At 37.0% G+C, this 18,201-nt stretch overlaps 1 protein-coding gene across 5 annotated transcripts; it reads right to left on the bottom strand.

Moving 5' to 3' along the window:
• Window positions 1-13,438: 13,438 nt before the first annotated feature.
• Window positions 13,439-16,948, bottom strand: LOC148191488 (uncharacterized). 5 transcript variants are annotated; one of them, XM_088101892.1, is made up of 7 exons: window positions 16,363-16,948; window positions 16,157-16,250; window positions 15,931-15,998; window positions 15,077-15,133; window positions 14,230-14,466; window positions 13,927-13,999; window positions 13,439-13,760 (listed from the first exon to the last, which is right to left on the bottom strand). In XM_088101892.1, exons 1-6 carry the CDS (start codon window positions 16,465-16,467, stop codon window positions 13,970-13,972), a joined length of 591 nt encoding a protein of 196 aa, XP_087958018.1. In that variant the 5' UTR covers window positions 16,468-16,948; the 3' UTR covers window positions 13,439-13,760; window positions 13,927-13,969. The 5 variants fall into 5 exon arrangements, with proteins under 5 accessions (XP_087958018.1, XP_087958020.1, XP_087958017.1 ...); XM_088101894.1 differs by having other exon boundaries at window positions 13,940-13,999; XM_088101891.1 differs by having other exon boundaries at window positions 13,439-13,764; window positions 16,363-16,947.
• Between the last annotated feature and the right edge of the window lie 1,253 nt (window positions 16,949-18,201).

Genomic DNA, 18,201 nt, shown 5'->3' with positions numbered 1-18,201 from the left:
CTTTTGTGAGGTGACTTATGGATTATCTGTTATGGAAATCTTCCAAAATCAGTTTTCCAGAGTTTGTAAAACATTATTTTTGGGATAGGATTTCTCGTAGAAATTTCTTAAACAATTTTTTGGGATCATATAAAGGGTATTTCAAAATGAATTTTATGTGACAAAAATTTTAAAACAAACTTTCAAAAACATGTGGTACTTTTCGGATTGGCTTTTAATAAATAAGTTTATTTTATCTTGGTATACTTAGTCAAATTTTTTTTATGTTATATGTCTCAATTCTAACCACAGATACATGTGAAAGACACTCCGACGCTCAAATCAGTAATTTAATCAATTGATCAATAAATGTAATTATTTACTCTTTCGGTAGATATTTTTTGTGGGACCGAGACACGTGACTTTACCGTTCCTGGATAACTTTGTCGCTCGCTCTCCGAACGCTCGCTCTCCTGCACTATAGACCGAACGCTCGTCCTTCGATTGGTCGCTCGCGCTCCTGTAATATCTTGCTGTCGATTGTTCGGTATTGGCGTGAACCGATCGGTCTCCTTCTTGACGGGGGGAGGGGGGGAAGTACCTGCAAAAGATACTCTGACGGTCAAGTTAGACGTGTGATTTGAAGAGCCTCGGCTTTTGGTTGAGTATTTAGTGAATGATTATCACTATTTGAATATTTAAGAATATGAGTTGAGTGTGAGTAGACCCTAAATGGAACGTAAGTGGAACATACCTGGCTTTTGGCCTTGTCATTGTATTTATAAGTGCTTCATAGACGAAATAACAACAAACTTACCTGAAGATTCGGTTGGTTATTGATAAACAGCTTATCAATATCTTTAATTAGATAGTCTTGATTATTTTATCATCTGCTGGACTATTGGCCCAATAACTTAAACACTGACCCAATTGCGGCCCAATCTTTGACCTGGTTGACTGTAGCGGATGAACTGAACGGTCCTGAGTGGATGGACCGAACGGTGCCGAATGTTAACCGTTCGGTCTCCACTAGGTACGATACATTATGCCCCCCAAGTCTGAGTTAAGTGTTCGACTTTAGCCGTGGATAACTATAGGACTTATGAGTTTGAGGAGGCTGTTTTTAATCATTGCTCGCTACTGGCGAAACGGTGGACTTTATAACTTCTCTTTTGAATTTCAATAGGCTGAGCGACCATTTTATAAGGCCGGATTAGATTCCACAAAGAACGTTTGTAACCGTTCGGCTTTGATGTAGGATTTCTTCTTAGGGAACGAACTTTACCGTTCGGCTTTACATTAGGAGTTATTGGAGAACTTCCTAGTGAGAGTGTTTTACCTCTTTGCTTTGACTTTGACCTAGGATTTCATCCTAGGGAACGGGCTTTACCGTTTGACTTTGCACTAGGAGTTCCTAGAGAACTTCCTAGCGAGGGTTTTACCTCTTTGCTTTGACTTTGACTTAGGAGTTCTTTCTAGGGAACGAGCTTTACCATTCGGCTTTGCACTAGGAGTTCCTGGAGAACTTCCTAGCGAGAGGGCTTTACCTCTTGGCTTTATGACTTTGACCTAGGAGTTCTTCGTAGGGAACGAGCTTTACCGTTCGGTTTTTAACTTCAGTTTGTTGGCGAGAGGGATTTACCTCTCGACCGAGTGGGATTTACCTCTCGGTCTTTGACTTCAACTTTCTGGCAAGAGGGATTTACCTCTCGGTCTTTGACTTCAACTTTCTGACGAGAGGGATTTACCTCTCGACCGAAAGGGATTTACCTCTCGGTCTTTGACTTCATCTTTCTGGCGAGAGAGATTTACCTCTCGGCTGAGAGGGATTTACCTCTCGGTCTTCGACTTTATCTTTCTGGCGAGAGGGATTTACCTCTCGGCTGAGAGGGATTTACCTCTCGGTCTTTTCTTCAACGAGAGGGATTTACCTCTCGATCTTCGACTTCATCTTTCTAGAGAGAGGAATTTACCTCTTGGTCTTCAACCTAGGAATTCCTGAAGAATTTCCTAATGGACGAGAGGGATTTACCTCTCGGTTGTTGCACTCTTCTTGGCCGAGTGGTTTGCATGGTCTTACCACCTGCACTGCGAAGCCGGACGACTGAAAACTAGTGAGGCCGAATGGCCGAGCTGTTGCATGGTTGAACACTTGATGCCAATTTTGGCTAAGTGATGAGTACATTAATAAATCTTGAACAATATTATAATATTAAATTATGATATTTAAATTAAATCATATAAATTAAATAATAAAATGAATCTATATCAAAATAATTATCTGTAGAGCCGTAGAAGCTTGTTGACGTTAATGGTGAGACTGCATCCCTGTCCGGTTCCTTGTGGTTATAAGGGACGCCCCTCGGCCCCACGGTGGGCGCCAAATTTTTTCGGTAGATATTTTTTGTGGCACCGAGACACGTGACTTTACCATTCCTGGATAACTTTGTCGCTCGCTCTCCTGCACTATAGACCGTACGCTCGCTCTCCTGCACTATAGACCGAACGTTCGTCCTTCGATTGGTCGCTCGCACTCTTGCAATATCCTGTTGTCGACCGTTCGGTATTGGCGTGAACCGATTGGTCTCCTTCTTGACAGGGGGAGGTACCTACAAAAGATACTTTGACGCTCAAGTTAGGCATGTGATTTGAAGAACATCGGCTCTTGGTTGAGTATTTAGTGAATGATTATCACTGTTTGAATATTTGAGAACATGAGTTGAGTGTGAGTAGACCCTAAATGGAATGTAAGTGGAACGTACCTGCCTTTTGGTCCTGTCATTGTATTTATAAGTGCTTCATAGACGAAATAATAACCAAACTTACCTCAAGATTCGGTTGGTTATTGATAAACAACTTATCAATATCTTTAATTAGATATTCTTGATTATTTTATCATCTGCTGGACTATTGGCCCAATAACTTAAACACTGACCCAATTGTGGTCAATCTTTGACCTAGTTAACTGTAGCGGATGAACTGAACGGTCCTGAGTGGATGGACCGAACGGTGTCAAATGTTAACCGTTCGGTCTCCACTAGGTATGATACATTTACCTTTTTATCTACTTCAATTTATAAGTTTCAAGATGAACTTATAATTAACAAAATTGTAATCACAATCTAATACATAATAAGTAAAATTTACTTTTAAACTTGATTAGAGATTATGTTTAAGGTTGTTTAAATTGTTCAGCCGTCTTATTCCTCTAACCCAACGATCGCCTGCTTGATCGTATGGGAATACGTACATAACCTTTCTAGAATACATAAAAAAGACATTTTAAAATGAAATTTTCTAAAGAAGATTTTTTTTCCACCAAGCATTATTTCTTTCTTCTTCTTTTCAGCGGGGCGACGATAGCAGTACGAGAAGGTATTTTAGTTTTTCTTTCTGTTAGTATACAATTAGTAATAATGGGAGTGCTGGAAAAAAGCTCCACTTTTGGGCCCAATTGAATCACAGCTCCAAGTTTTTGGATTTCTTAAAGGGTGTTGCTCCCTCCACCTCCACAGCCTTCTCCCTCCACCTCCCCAATTATCTTTAATTCCAATTATATCCTTAAAGTTAAAATTTTTTATTTTTATTATTTTATTATTTTAATATTTTAATATTTAAATATAAACTAATATAAATATACATTATTAAAATACATTAAAAAGATATTCAAAAATAATAAATCAAAATATTATCATCCGTTTAGGCTTCGTTTTCATTTTACGTTTTAGGGTTAAAGGATTATTGGAAAGATTATTGGAAGGATTATTGGAAGGGTTTAGGATTATTGGAAGGATTATGACTACGTACCTGGAGAGGAACCACGACAAGCACATTACACCACAAACGCACTGCACCACATACTGCACCGAAAGCAAGAGGAAGATTGCTTGATAATTCTTTTCACGATCACTGAGCTTTGCAGAAAAATATTTTACTCATACAAGGAACTACGTAGGTTATCAGTGAAATATGTTATAAATGAGTAAAATTAAGGTTTAATGTCTCGGTAGGTCCCTATTTTCGGCGTGAATCTCAAATAGGTCCCTCTTCTTTTCGGCGTCTCAATTGGGTCCCCATTTTTGTAAAATTGTAACAATTAGGGGTCTGCCGTCAAATTGGACAAACGGCCGTTTAATTGTTGCTTACGTGTCAGATGGGAATCATGCCACGTGTCATTACTGAAAACACTGTTCATGCCACGTAAGCAACAATTAAACGGCCGTTTGTCCAATTTGACGGCAGACCCCTAATTGTTACAATTTTACAAAAATGGGGACCCAATTGAGACGCCGAAAAGAAGAGGGACCTATTTGAGATTCACGCCGAAAATAGGGACCTACCGAGACATTAAACCTAAAATTAAAAAACAATAATTCTAAAAATAAAATTTTACTGAGGGGCAAAATAGTAAAGGAGAGGTGGAGGGAGAAGACTGTGGTGGTGGAGGGAGCAACACCCTTTCTTAAAGATTAGAAGCGCAATTCTTGAATAAACATTGAATATATTAAACAAAATATTTCCGATTTTTGTTTTTATAGCAGTTGAATATAATGCTATTAACCGATTTGTATCAACCTTTTATAAATATATAATTTTTAAGAAATTTTGGTAATAATAAAATATATCTTATAAAATTTTCAAAGAAATGTAATTGTCTAAAAAATTGTCATATAAAATGTCACAGAGGTAACTTTTGGATTTCTTGCATTTGAAAAATAAAGCAATAGTACAATTTGGACTTCAAATTATTTTTAACATGTTAATTTGTGATGTTACATGCTGTTTCGGTAGATTTTTACGGAACCGAGAGACTAACCTGTTCCAACGTGTCTTCCTTACCTTGGAACGCTTGGATCGCCTGCCTTCCATGTGGACCGCTCGGTCACTTTCAATCTCCTGTCACTGATCGATCGGTCTCTTTCTTGACGAGGGGGATGTACCTGCAAAAGGCACTCCGATGCTCAAGTTAAGCGTGTGATTTGAAGAGCATCGGCTCTTGGTTGAATATTTAGTGAATGGTTATAACTATTGAGTATTCGAGAGTAGCGCAGAGTGAATAATGTGTAAGTGGAACGTACCTGACTTTCGGCCCTGGCTTTGTATTTATAATTTACCTCATGGATCCTGAGCTGATATAAGTTCAATAAAATATAAACAGAATAAGATATAAACAGATTACTTGAAAATCCGGTTAGTTATTTATAACTTGCTCTATCAATATCTTTAATTAGATATTTTTGATCATTTTATCATCTGCTGGACTGTTGGCCAACAATAGCTTAAGCGCTGACCCAATTGTGGTCCAATCTTTGACCTAAGTGGGTGGACCAAACGGTGCTGAATGTTAACCGTTCGGCCTCCACTAGGTACGATACATTATGCGCCCCAAGTCCGAGTTAAGTGTTCAGCTTTAGCCATGGTTAACTATAGGACTTATGAGTTTGAGGGAGACTGTTTTTCCTGTAGTGAGGAGCTTACTTTCCATGTGCTTTACATCGTTGCTTCTTCTTTGGACCGGACGGTTTAAGTAGTGGATGTCAAATGAACTTAGTACATGAGGCCATGGAAGGCCAAGAAGTGTAGGCCGAATATCTGTGAGGCCGAACGACCGAATATCTGTGAGGCCGAATTGAAAGTATATGAGGCCGAATGGCCGAATGCATGTGAGGACGAATTCCTAGGGAACGTGTTTTATTGTTCGGCTTTGAGAGGGCTTTTACCTCCCTGCTTTGACTTTGACCTATTCCTAGGGAACGGGCTTTACCGTTCGGCTTGGACTAGGTATTTTTCACATAACGTCCCTGGGTTTTGTGCACAAGAGCGAGCGTTCACCTAGAACGTTCTCCACTGCTCGATTTGGACCAGGTGTTTTTCAGATAACGTCCCTGGGTTTTGCGTACGTGAATGAGCGTTCACCTAGAACGTTCCCCACTGCTCGGTTTGGACCAGGTGTTTTTCAGATAACGTCCCTGGGTTTTGTATACGAGAGTGACCGTTTGTTTAGAACTTTTATCACCGCTCGGTTTGGACCAGGTGTTTTTCACATAACACCCCTGGGTTTTGTTTACGAGAGTGATAGTTCGTTTAGAACTTTTATCACCGCTCGGTTTGGACCAGATCTTTTTCACATAACGCTCCCCTGGGTTTTGTTTACGAGAGTGATAGTCGTTTAGAACTTTTATCACCGCTCGGTTTGGACCAGGTGTTTTTCACATAACGCCCCTGGGTTTTGTTTACGAGAGTGACATTTCGTTTAGAACTTTTATCACCGCCAGATTTGGACCAGGTGTTTTTCACATAATGCCACTGAGTTTTGTTTACGAGAGTGACAGTTCATTTAGAACTTTTATCACCCCTCGGTTTGGACCAGGTGTTTTTCACATAACGCCCCTGGGTTTTGTTTACGAGAGTGACAATTCGTTTAGAACTTTTATCACCGCTCGATTTGGACCATGTGTTTTTCACATACCGCCCCTGGGTTTTGTTTACGAGAGTGACAATTCGTTTATAACTTTTATCACCGCTCGGTATGGACCAGGTGTTCTTCACATAACGTCCCTGGGTTTTATTTACGAGAGTGACAATTCGTTTAGAACTTGTATCACCACTCGAGTTTTGCCCTCCACTTGGACGAGTGGTCTGCATGGTCCTGCCACCTATACTGTGAAGCCGAACGACTTAACATATGTGATTGAAAGGAATTTTCTGGCTTTATTCATACAGTAAGTCTTGCCAAAATAGTTTAATTGAAATAAAACATGACATCAAAATTCAACTAATGTAAACTTGAGATGAGTCGCATTCCCAGTGTTATGAGGAACTTTTCATCATATCTTCTAGTCGATACGCCTCAAGATTGTGCGGTCAGAGCTATGGCTGCGGCTGCGACCACGCCTCCTTCCTATGTGGTCGTTCGGTATTTCTTTGTGGAGACCTTGATAAGCTTCTTATCCGCGATCGATCCGTCTTTACATACTTATGAAGATGACCCTCTCGGATGAGCTTCTCGAGGTCATCTTTTAGTGTTACACACTCTTGAGTAGTATGTCCCCGGTTCTGATGATATTTAAAGTGCTTCCTTCCGTCCACGTTTCTGGGTGTACCAGCATTTTTGACCTAGAGGAGGTCAGAATTAAGGGCTTCATTCATAATTTATGCTCTCGGCGCATTAAGCGTTGTATAGTGAGTAAACTTGGGCGTTCGGGAAAAATCCTTCGAATGAAGAACCTTTCCCTTCTCGCTACTGCCTGCAGAAGCTTCCTGATGTTGTTTCTTCCTTGAGCTCCTCATGTCCTCCATACGAACAAACTCAGCTATCCTTTCCTGAAGTTCATCCATTGTTTTTGGTGGTTGCGCATATAGTTTTTCATCAATATATCCTGGCCTTAGACATGAAGGCAGGTTGTTGATGGTAAAAGTGTGGTTAACATCTTTAACTCGCCGTGCAGTTTCATTATACCTTTTCATAAAGGCTTTCAAAGTTTTCCCTTTCTCCTGTTTAGTATTTACAAATTTCACTGGTGTTATCTCCTGCTTCTGATTGGAGGCGTATTGCCTTCTAAAGAGGGTTTCTAAAGTGGCGAAGCAATCCACTGTGTTTGGAGGAAGAGTGTTATATCATTCCAATGCTTCGTCCTTGAGCGATAAGGAGAAGGCTCTGCATATGACCAGATCACTGTCCGTGTAGAACGCCATTACATTAGTGAAGATCCTAAGATGATTGTCGGGATCCGTTGAGCCATCATACCTCTCTAATACCGGAGGATTTGTCTCTGGCATTAGAGTTTGCATGATGGTCGCTGTAAAAGGGAGTAAGCTGGTTGGCCGAACCATTTTGATGGGCGGAGGTCCTCTCCTTCTTCGACCGTTCGGGTTGTGTGCTGGGATGGCTGCCGATTACTACTTCCCTCATTTCCATTCTCGTGGTTTGAGTCAGACCGCTCGGTATGGACCTGTTCCGCCCTTAGCGCCATAGTCTCTTCTAGGTGCTTTCGCTGCATCTCTTGTTGTGCTTGCACTTGCGCCTGTATGGTTCTTGCCTATGCTTGTTTTTGTGCTTGCATCTGCGCTATCAAATCTCTGGTGTTATGCTGTTCCTCCATGCTCCTCGTGGTCACCATTGGGTTTGCCGCTCGGCCCCACGGTGGGCGCCAAAATGTTTCGGAAGATTTTTACGGGACCGAGAGACTAACCTGTTCCAACGTGTCTTCCTTGCCTCCGAACGCTTGGATCGCCTGCCTTCCGTGTGGACCGCTCAGTCACCTTCAATCTCCTGCCGCTGATCGATCAGTCTCTTTCTTGACGAGGGGGGATGTACCTGCAAAAGGCACTCTGACGCTCAAGTTAGGCGTGTGATTTGAAGAGCCTCGGCTCTTGGTTGAATATTTAGTGAATTGTTATCACTATTGAATATTTGAGAGTAGCGTAGAGTGAATAATGTGTAAGTGGAACGTACCTGGCTTTCAATCCTGGCTTTCTATTTATAATTTACCTCATGGATCCTGAGCTTATATAAGCCCAATAAAATATAAATAGAATAAAGTATAAACAGATTACCTGAAAATCCGGTTGGTTATTTATAACTTGCCCTATCAATATCTTTAATTAGATATTCTTTGATTATTTTATCATCTGCTGGACTATTGATCCAATAATAACTTAAGCGCTGGTCCAATTGCAACCCAATCTTTGACCTGAATGGATAGATCGAACGATGCTGAATGTTAACCGTTCGACCTCCACTAGATACGATACACATGCTAATCCGAGGGCTAAACTAAAAAAGATAGGAGAAAAGTGACAACATTTATTTCATCACGATCAGATGAAATTAATTTCAATATGATATTGTTGATAATTTATTATCTTTTATAAAAAAGTAAAAAAATAAACTCAATCAATGAAAAAAGTAATTAAACAATTTCTTATAGAGTAGAAACACCAACTGTCCTAATTTTAATAATAAAAAAAACAAGTAATTAATAAACATGCTAATATGTCGATGTAACATGTAAGTGTAATTATAAAAAATATTTATGATTGAAGATAACAAAAAATGAACAAAAGTAGATATTTAATGACAGAAAACTTTCTAATCAAATGACAATATGCAATATCTAAAACTATAATTTTACAATTCAAAAGCCTGAAGAAACGAAAATAATTAATGTAAAAAAATAATTTTCATACTATTATTTTTTTTAATCAAATCTGAAGAGATTACTTAATGATAGATAAACATGAGACAAGTGAATAATTAATCACACAGTAATATTTTTATATCAGAACTGAATCATCAAGTGCTTCATTATGATATCTTAGTCTGAATGTGAGTGAGCAGTGCACACAAGTTGTAATTGAAAAGAAAAAAACATTTAGAGCAATGTGTTGTGAAGGGTCTATTTCTGAATGCACAAAGGGACCATGACAATATCAACCACTCTTTCTGGGTCTCTGTCCGTACATATGTTTTTCTTTTGTATGCAACTGGTCTTAAATCTGTGTTTCACTGTCATAACTTTTGGCCATTTTTTTGCTGTTTTTTATGAAATAATCTTGTTTCAGATGAAACCCTAAAACTACCTACCACTATATGGGTATCCCAATTATATATTCAACATTCGAATTCTTTTATATTAATAGATGCCTAAAAGAAAACACACTCTGTAGTACTTCAATGCAGGTAGAGATAAAAAAAAAATTAAACATCTTATAAAAAAAAGACAGATTTATTATCTTAATATCATCATTCAATCACAAATTTCTCAATAACCTTTTTATATTGTTATTTGGGTTGGTTATTAAGACAAACCAGTTGTTTAATAATATAAGGGTTAGATATATTTTTTCTCTTAACTTTCATTAAAAATTAAAATTAGTTTATTTTTAAAATTTTGGATTAATTTAGTTTCTATTTTTAAAACGTGTGAATTTAATTTTTTTACCAAATTTTGTTAAGTTTATTTAAGATTTCAAATGCGTTTCTTAATTAATATTGAAGAAAAAATGTGTCAAAAAATATAAACAACTCAAATTTTGTTATGATGTGTTTAAAATATTAAATAAACTTAACAAAATCTGGTTTAAAAAACTAAATCTACATGTCTTTAAAATTGATTGACTAAATTGGGTCAAAATTTTAAAAAAAATAATTATAATTTTATTAAAAGTTAAGGAAAAAAAACATTACATAATATAATTATGAAAACAGTAAATTTATAGATCTTCTAATTTAAAGTGATCAATTAATAAATAAAAAAGTATTTTTTTTAATAATAACTAACATACCCAACACAGATATGTCACAGCGTGACTAACAAAAATTCTTTACTAAAGTTTCAACAATTTTATTATATCATTTAAATAATTATTAAATATCTTTTAATAACATACTTCTAACAATTATATTTATTATTTAAATAATATAAAGACCTTATAAATACACAAATACTTGTTTGTTTAGATTTATTATCAAGACGAATCATATTATCAATATAAAAACTTTAATATAATAAATTTATAGATATTTTATTTTAAAGTGGTTAATTAAGAAATAGGTTTAAACTCTCGACTGGTCCTCATTTTTATAGTTGAGTCTTTATTTTTGCAACTGTCTCAATTGGATCATATTTTTTGTAAAAATTGTTTATGCTGATGTGCATTGTTTGATTAGATGAAATTTTTATTTAAATTAAAAAATTATGACGTGACAAAAATGAATTGGTTTATATTAGAATAATATGTTAGGGATTGAAAAGGATAAGAAAAGGAAAGAGTGAATTGAAAAGGGAATTAGGGATGTGGACATTAACCACCGAACGTTCTTCATCAAGTCAGGCCATAGGCCTCCCTGTCGGCCGCCGGTCATGGTCGGAGCTTCGTCGGCGGCAATCTCTCTTTGTCTCTCTATCTCTCTCTGAAGTTCAGATTCTCTCTTTCGCTCTGGGTTGGAATTGAGTCTCTCCCATCGTTGTTGGTGTTATGAGTGATGGGTATGCCCTGCCGCTGTTCCCACACCTCACACATCACCGAAATCATCATTACCAGGCAAATGATAATGTATAATCCATTAAAACCAAATAGAATTTGCCATAGTCAAATAATCTTAACTTCAGATTTTAATGAACCAAGGAATTCATTCGAAATAACATCAATGATATACTTTCATGTCTAAAGTTGAGCAGATTTCTTTCAAAGGCAGTTTTGTTCTATTAGTATTTAAAATGTCATTAATTGACCTTTCAATCACTGACCAAGTTAAAATATTGGAGTAAAACATAATTCTCAAACCAAAATACTGTCACAAAAATGATAAAAGAAAGGAGTCAATGAGTTATTTTGAAGATTTCCAAAACCCAAATTCAAATATAGCAGATGCAATAGTATATAAGAAAGTAAGACAAAATCAAACTAACAAATGTTAGTGGTATATCATTCATCGTAGACATATCAGAAGAATGACAATATCTCTTTCGGTTTCGCGGGCACCACATCAAATATGGGTAATTGCATTAGAAAAAAACATCTCCCATGGAAGTCATAGGCCAATCCTGTACTTTAGAGCAAATTGCTTTTAATTTGAGACACCATTAGAGGTGGCATAAACAAAAAAAGGAAAGGAAAATCCCAAAAATCTCGCTCTGTCTCTCCTTTCGAACCTCTTCTCAGACTACTACAAAACGATACAGTTCTGTTGTCCACGCCAAACTCTTTCTCTATTAGGGCTTTCCCCAATCAACAAACTGTGCATCACCCAAGTGTCGAACTCGTAATCTTGGTGACGGTAGTCTCGAACTCGAAGAAGAGGGAAAGGGTTTCCCTGCTTGCGAGTGAATAGGAGGAGTTAGCGTTGTTGACGTTGACGCGGTGACCGGCGGCGAGCTTGGCGGCGACCGGTGGCGCTGGTGGCACCCTAGCTCACGCCTCGCGGCGGCCGAGCTCGCACAAGAGGCGATTGACGGAGGAACAAGAGAGCTTCTCTCTCACGCGCGAAGAGAAGAAAGAGAAGGGAGGACCTAACGCCATGGCCGGCGATGCCTCCGATGGTGAACAGCGGTGCTGGCGATGCCTTGGACCGCGACTCGCGACAACCGATTGGGTGGAGGCTGAGGCGGACGCGCATGAGCGGAGGAGATGAGCGCTTCTGGGGTTCCTCTGGTTCCCTTTTGGTTTAAAGTGGAGGATGTAGAGACCAATTGGTCTGGTAGGAGAGGCGAAAAGCCTAATGGGTTTCGGAGTGGTAGAATGCCCGTCTTTTCTAGGATTAATTCCTCTTCTCCCAGTAACCAAATCATTAATTCTCTTTCTCTAATCTTATTTCAGTAAAAATGTTTTAATCTGAAGAATTTTACCTTCAGTTGAGGGAGAAAGGGTGCGTGTCTGGAGAATGAGGGTTTGAGGGTTGAAGTTGGAAGGAAGTAGTTTAGGTGGAGGAGCGGAATAGGTGAAAGGTAATAAGTGATTGGAGGAAAGAAGAAGCACCACACATGGATTTGATGATTATAAAATACATCACATGTTCAATTTAATGCACAATGTCACGCCATCAAAACATAAAATATAACTCATTTTTACAAAAAATATGATCCAATTGAGACTGATGTAAAAATGAAAACCCGATTAAGATTACCATACAAAATTGGGATGAAGCGAGGGTTTAAATCTAATAAATAAAAGAGCATTTTATCTTAAATTGAAACTTCACCGAAACTTGAATTTTCCTTTTTGAAAGTGATTCTTGAGATAAAAGCTCTGATTGGACACATCGAGAACGTTGCATCGAGTAACAACTACCGAATAGCAATGATCGAGAATGACAAGACTACAAGTTGTGGTGCCGCCATGGTTTACGCTTTTTGCTCAAACATTTGGAAACTATGCACACCCATCCATATTCAATGTTAAAAGCACAACTTACACAACTTGTGCTACAAAAACCAACAAATCCCATTATTGTGCCTCAAGGACCCACAAATTACACTTATATTTAAAACATAACAATCACAATATTATTATAAAAAATTATCAAAAAAAATTATTTAAAATTTTTTCCTTAAAATATTTGGCTACTTGCAAGCTCTTGGTCCCAGAATGCTTTCAAACCCAAAAGTGAACTAGAAGTGTCTATCTGAATATCTGCTTTATTTTTTAACTCAATTTAATTTCCATAGCATGTGGGGTCTCTCTCCACGTGCTGTAGGACCAATCCATTTATAGAATTAATGTTCACCACCTGCCATTGTCCTTTCCTTGAATTCATCCTTTCATTAGTTCCACATGTTTTCGTGATGTGATGAAAATATCTTTTAAGGCAGAATGTTGCATTCCACATTTGTGAATTGGACAATTGGTCAAATATCACAGTGAATAAGTTTCTGTTGTGTTAGTGTTACTCTCCTTATCCTTTCTTTTCCCTGTCTACTTTAGGCTACACAAGAAGAATATTCCTTTCAGATCAAAGTGAGCATCAACAATGGTTATTACTGCACTTTTGAACTAAATATCTGAAAATCAAACACTTGCAAGAGATTGAAGATTCCACTACCATGCTCTTTGCATGGCATGGCAGGAAGTCACAATGGCCTAGTACTTGAACTAATTCTGTATAAACTATGCTCTTCCTTAATCCTTTTCTCTCATAAATTTTGAATTCTACAACTTCATTGGTAGCTATCATCAGATTAAACATCATGTTCATAGGATATTTTTTGCTTTCTGCCATTTCTACCTCCTCCTTCTGGAATTCTCTCCTTTTCTTCCTCTATATCTTGGAGTAGGTTCACCTGTCTTCACACCATGATCAAGAAAATACAAACTCAATTAAGTCTCATAATAATGCATGAGAGATATTATGCCATGTAATGTATGATGCACATGAATTGGAACTTTCACAAATACCAGCCAAAAATCTGAGATAAATTAAGCAGAAGACTAAAGGGAATCACTTACCATCTTCACATACCTCACATACTTCATTGTTTTGTATCCTCACTCATTGGTAATGATAGTTTACATGACCGACCTTGTGGACACGAACAACATAAAAGACACCTCTGATTAAAAGACTCGATGAAAGATTCAGCTTGAATAAACTATCTTTTCCCTTAACCAATACTCCAAACAGATAATGCAGATTCTTGTTGAGTTTAATTTCCATATACTTTGAGTCTAACACTTCATTTTTCATGTGTATGCCATTGATGATATATGATGTATCAAATGAAATATAAGCAAAATGCAGTATATACTAACCCCAAAACAGAAATTCTGGTAACTGGTGTCAAAGACAGAGGAGTCCTCTGCCTTCCCAAATTTCATCTCAGTGGAATTGCGTTTATTTGAACTAGAACTTTCACTGTAAGTCATGTAAGCAGATGAATTAGAGCAATCGGCAGAAGAAAGAGAGGGGCTTCCATCCAATCCAATATCAGCTTGAAACATGTCTTCAAACAACTGTTGCAACTCCTCAAAGCTCTCCTCTCCATTTTCCTGTTATTTCACATATAAATTCATCAATAGTCTATGCTCAAATACGCTTCTAGCACCAACCTTTAGATGCTTTCAATTTTTTCAAACTTCTACTAGATTATCATACCAAGGATCATTCTTTCAAAACTAGCAAAAACTCAATGGAGTTCTCAGACCGATAGTCACAGTTTAAAATATACAACAAGAGTTAATTTAGTTTTACATGTATGGAAAACACGTTATTGAAAACTTTGATGATTCTAATTTAGCCAAGAATGATAAAAGGCGTGTTGGCTAACTGGCCTTCAACTACTTGCTGTTTTGGCATGCTGCAAGAAACTTCATTATTAATTTTTTTAGGTCCAACAAGAAACTTCAATAATAGCCTTCTGATTTCTTAGCATTTGGTTAGGTCGCCAGTCCAAAAAGGAAAAGAAAAAGGTGGCTTGGTGACAATGGATTGGTCCATTCATGACAATAGAAAAACTATAAACTACATAGTATTTGACAAAAACAAACACTATGTGTATGTCTAGCTTTATCCACCAAACCAAAAGTACATATAAAACAAACAACATTGAAACTGCATAGCTTTCTGACCCAACACCCCACTAAGTAGATGATGACTCACATTTGATTTGGTCTGACTCATCATTGTTAACATTTCGTCCAAAAAGTCCCCCATGCCCTGCAAAAAAGAAATTAATTGTTTGATCAGATCAACAAAATTATGGGATCACGAACAAGATTCAGTCCCCTCCACCAAAACCAAACTCGATTCGATGAATTATTCCCCTCTCACTGAATTCTATAAGCAACATGCCCATGTGATCTGTGACACACAAATTGACTTGTAACAAAGCTTGTGCCTTTGTTTGTGACAATCCCAATGAGTACAGCCAAGTTTTTGTAGGACTTATCGGATTCTTATTACTCCCCGAGAAGATGCCCCTTTTAACAGGAAAATAAAAACATGGACGGTGCAAAAAACAGAAACGTGACAAGACTGCAGGACAACAATAACACTCATGCATTCACACAATCTAATCATCACCGTTGAGTGAAAATCAGACCCTTCAAATCTCATGCATATTATCTTCATTCACTTATGCTGATTAGAAAAACAGAACAGTATACAAATTAATAAAAAAATACGTCACTTCTATACTATTTCTGTAAAAGTTAAAACAACCTTAACAATTCAACGGTATACGATGATTGAATCACAAATCTACACTATTTGCTCTCCTTCCTTATTTCAATTTAGAACCCCCACTGAAAAAATATAAATGCATGGAAAAACAAGATTTACCCTTAAACACATAAAATAACAAAATTGCAAAAAGATAGAACCAAATTGGTTACTTCGAGAAAAAGAGGGTCAAACTGAAATTGCTTCTATTCGAGGCAATAAAACATAGGGATGAGCGGACCTCAGGGCATGGTTACTGTAGAAGATGGCATGAGATGAGGTGAATGACTTACGTTTTCGTCGTCATCACTATCGTAGACACCAACGTCGTACATTAGCCTTTTGTTGGCGTCAGATAAAACTGTCACAGAGGAAAAACACCATTTACACCAAATAAACAGCACAGGAATGAGATTTCAAACAAGAGCAAAATTCAAACTTTTCTTTAATTTTTAGGAGAAAATGAACAAGTCAATCATGGGTCAATGTTCAATCGTGGAAACATCTAAAGGGCATTACCAGAATAGGCTTCCCCAATTTCCTGGAATTTCTTCTTAGCTTGTTCCACTAACTCTGAATTCCCAGATGCAGCACAACGATCCGGGTGCCACTTCTATCCCATAAAAAAAAACAAAACATCATTCACAACGGCTAATATTTAAGAAACATGGTTCAGAGAAGAGAAAAGAAGAACAGAAAAAGAACCATTTGGGTTCAATTCAAACCTTTGCAAGTTTCTTATATGCCTTCTTTAGCTCCAATTCAGTGCACTCCTTGTTCAACCCCAAGATCGTATAGAAGTCATTGCTTTTGTTTCCTTCATTAGCCATTGCTATTCCCACCGCCACCAACAAACCAAACTTCCTACAAACCAACCACACCAAAGGAAAACTCTCCACAGAACCAATCAATTATCAAACCAAGGTTTCTTGTCGACGAATTGAACTAACACACGAACTCCGTACAACCATAACATTAAAAAAGAGACACCAAAATCACACCACAACAGCAATATTAATACTACTGTCAAGCAAATGGTATAATATATATAAAATATATTATTAAACTTTGATGGCAAGTTGGGTTTGGTGCTCTACATGTTTTTGTGAATAGGAACACGGAACTCAGCACTTGCTTTTGATTCCGTGGAGTGAAAGGTGAAGAGCAAAAGAGGATCTCATGAACACTCCAGAACCTCTAACCCTGCCTTGCACCTTATATAGTTTTTTTTTTTTTTATTTGATTTTCTTACTCTTTAAAGAAAATTTTAAAGTATGATAAAATCCCCTTTTAGTAATATCTAGTTTCGCCTATTCTTTGTAGAAAAATCTTCAAAATTCAACAACTTTGATCGTGTGTGTGTGTATATATATATATTATTCAACTTTTTTTAGAAAGATGTATAAAAATGAAAACTTTTCTTTAATAAAATGGATAAAAATAAACAAATAATTGATAAAAAGCAAGGTAGTTGGTTTGGACTATGTATGAGGATTGAGGGTGGTAATAACGTAAGGCTGAGATTCTGTGGTAGCTTAGATATTTCATGGGAGAGTGTGTCCAGAAGGTTCTTTCTCTGTGAATGTGAAAGTGTTTTTTTTTTCTGTGGATGTGAAAGTCCTTTTCTTAATGAGTTTGTGAGTTTTAAGAGGAAAGAGAGAAGAAAGTTGGATCTAATTGTGGGTCCCACTGGTTTATCAAGCTGTTTAACAGCTTGGAGAATTGATTGCATTGTCACTGTCTTATAGCACAGAAAGAGAAAAAGGTTAAGAACTGAACTCACTTTTCGAAAACAGGTTATGTTTGTGCAAAATATAGATACTTTGATTACAGACCTATGTTATTATGAACCTATAATTTTAAAGATCAACTTCACACTATAAATCAAGAATAGTTTCACTCTTGCATTGTCTCCCACGTTCAGATCCTTAATGGTCACGATCCAGAAATATACTATTTCAATTTTGACAAAAAGAAAAATAAAGTGACACTATGGAACTTTGGAAGATGAGGCCAATAAGCACCCAAAGTTGGGACATCATGGCATGTCGTCAGCATTCATTGTATGTTTGCATGCAAGGTGAAAAGAACAGAATACTACCTCTTCTGTGTAATTTTCTCACCAAAACTTATGCTGTTTATTTAACTAACCCACCATGTTCCAAATCTGTCACGATTTCAATATAATTTTATAAATTTAAATAATGTTAAAGTAACAAAATTTTTGAAATTGAACAAAAGTTATATAATATTTCTACACATTCTAAGCCGTTGTGAATGGTCCTTTGACCGAGTTCCGATCGGTTCTAGTAGATCGTTATCACTGACACATACTATCCAATCAAGATAAGTATTACTTATTAATCAATCATGCGGACAAACAGATCAAATGGACTGCCTCTAACAGTAAAAATCTTTAAAAATTATTTCTAATCAAGATTACTAGTAAAAATTGTTTACTAGATAATAAATCATGATTAAAATTTTACGAATTTAAATTTTTATTATAATCTCCTCCGCTCGAATTAACCACTTACTTTGAACATCAGAGTATTTTTGTTTGA

The sequence above is a fragment of the Vigna umbellata genome, chromosome 11, assembly GCF_029865625.1.
Source record: "Vigna umbellata cultivar VRB3 chromosome 11, Vumbellata_1.0, whole genome shotgun sequence".
NCBI lineage: Eukaryota > Viridiplantae > Streptophyta > Magnoliopsida > Fabales > Fabaceae > Vigna > Vigna umbellata.
This window is presented reverse-complemented; position numbering and strand designations above follow the sequence as displayed.

Coding starts and splice junctions, on each gene's coding strand:
- LOC148191488 (XM_088101889.1), bottom strand. CDS start 16,467: ATGGCTAATGAAGGAAACAAAAGCAATGACTTCTATACGATCTTGGGG. Junction 15,134..15,930: donor ATAGTGATGACGACGAAAAC/GTAAGTCATTCA, acceptor TCTTTTTTGCAG/GGCATGGGGGACTTTTTGGA. Junction 13,761..14,229: donor ACCAGAATTTCTGTTTTGGG/GTTAGTATATAC, acceptor GTGTGAAGACAG/GTGAACCTACTCCAAGATAT.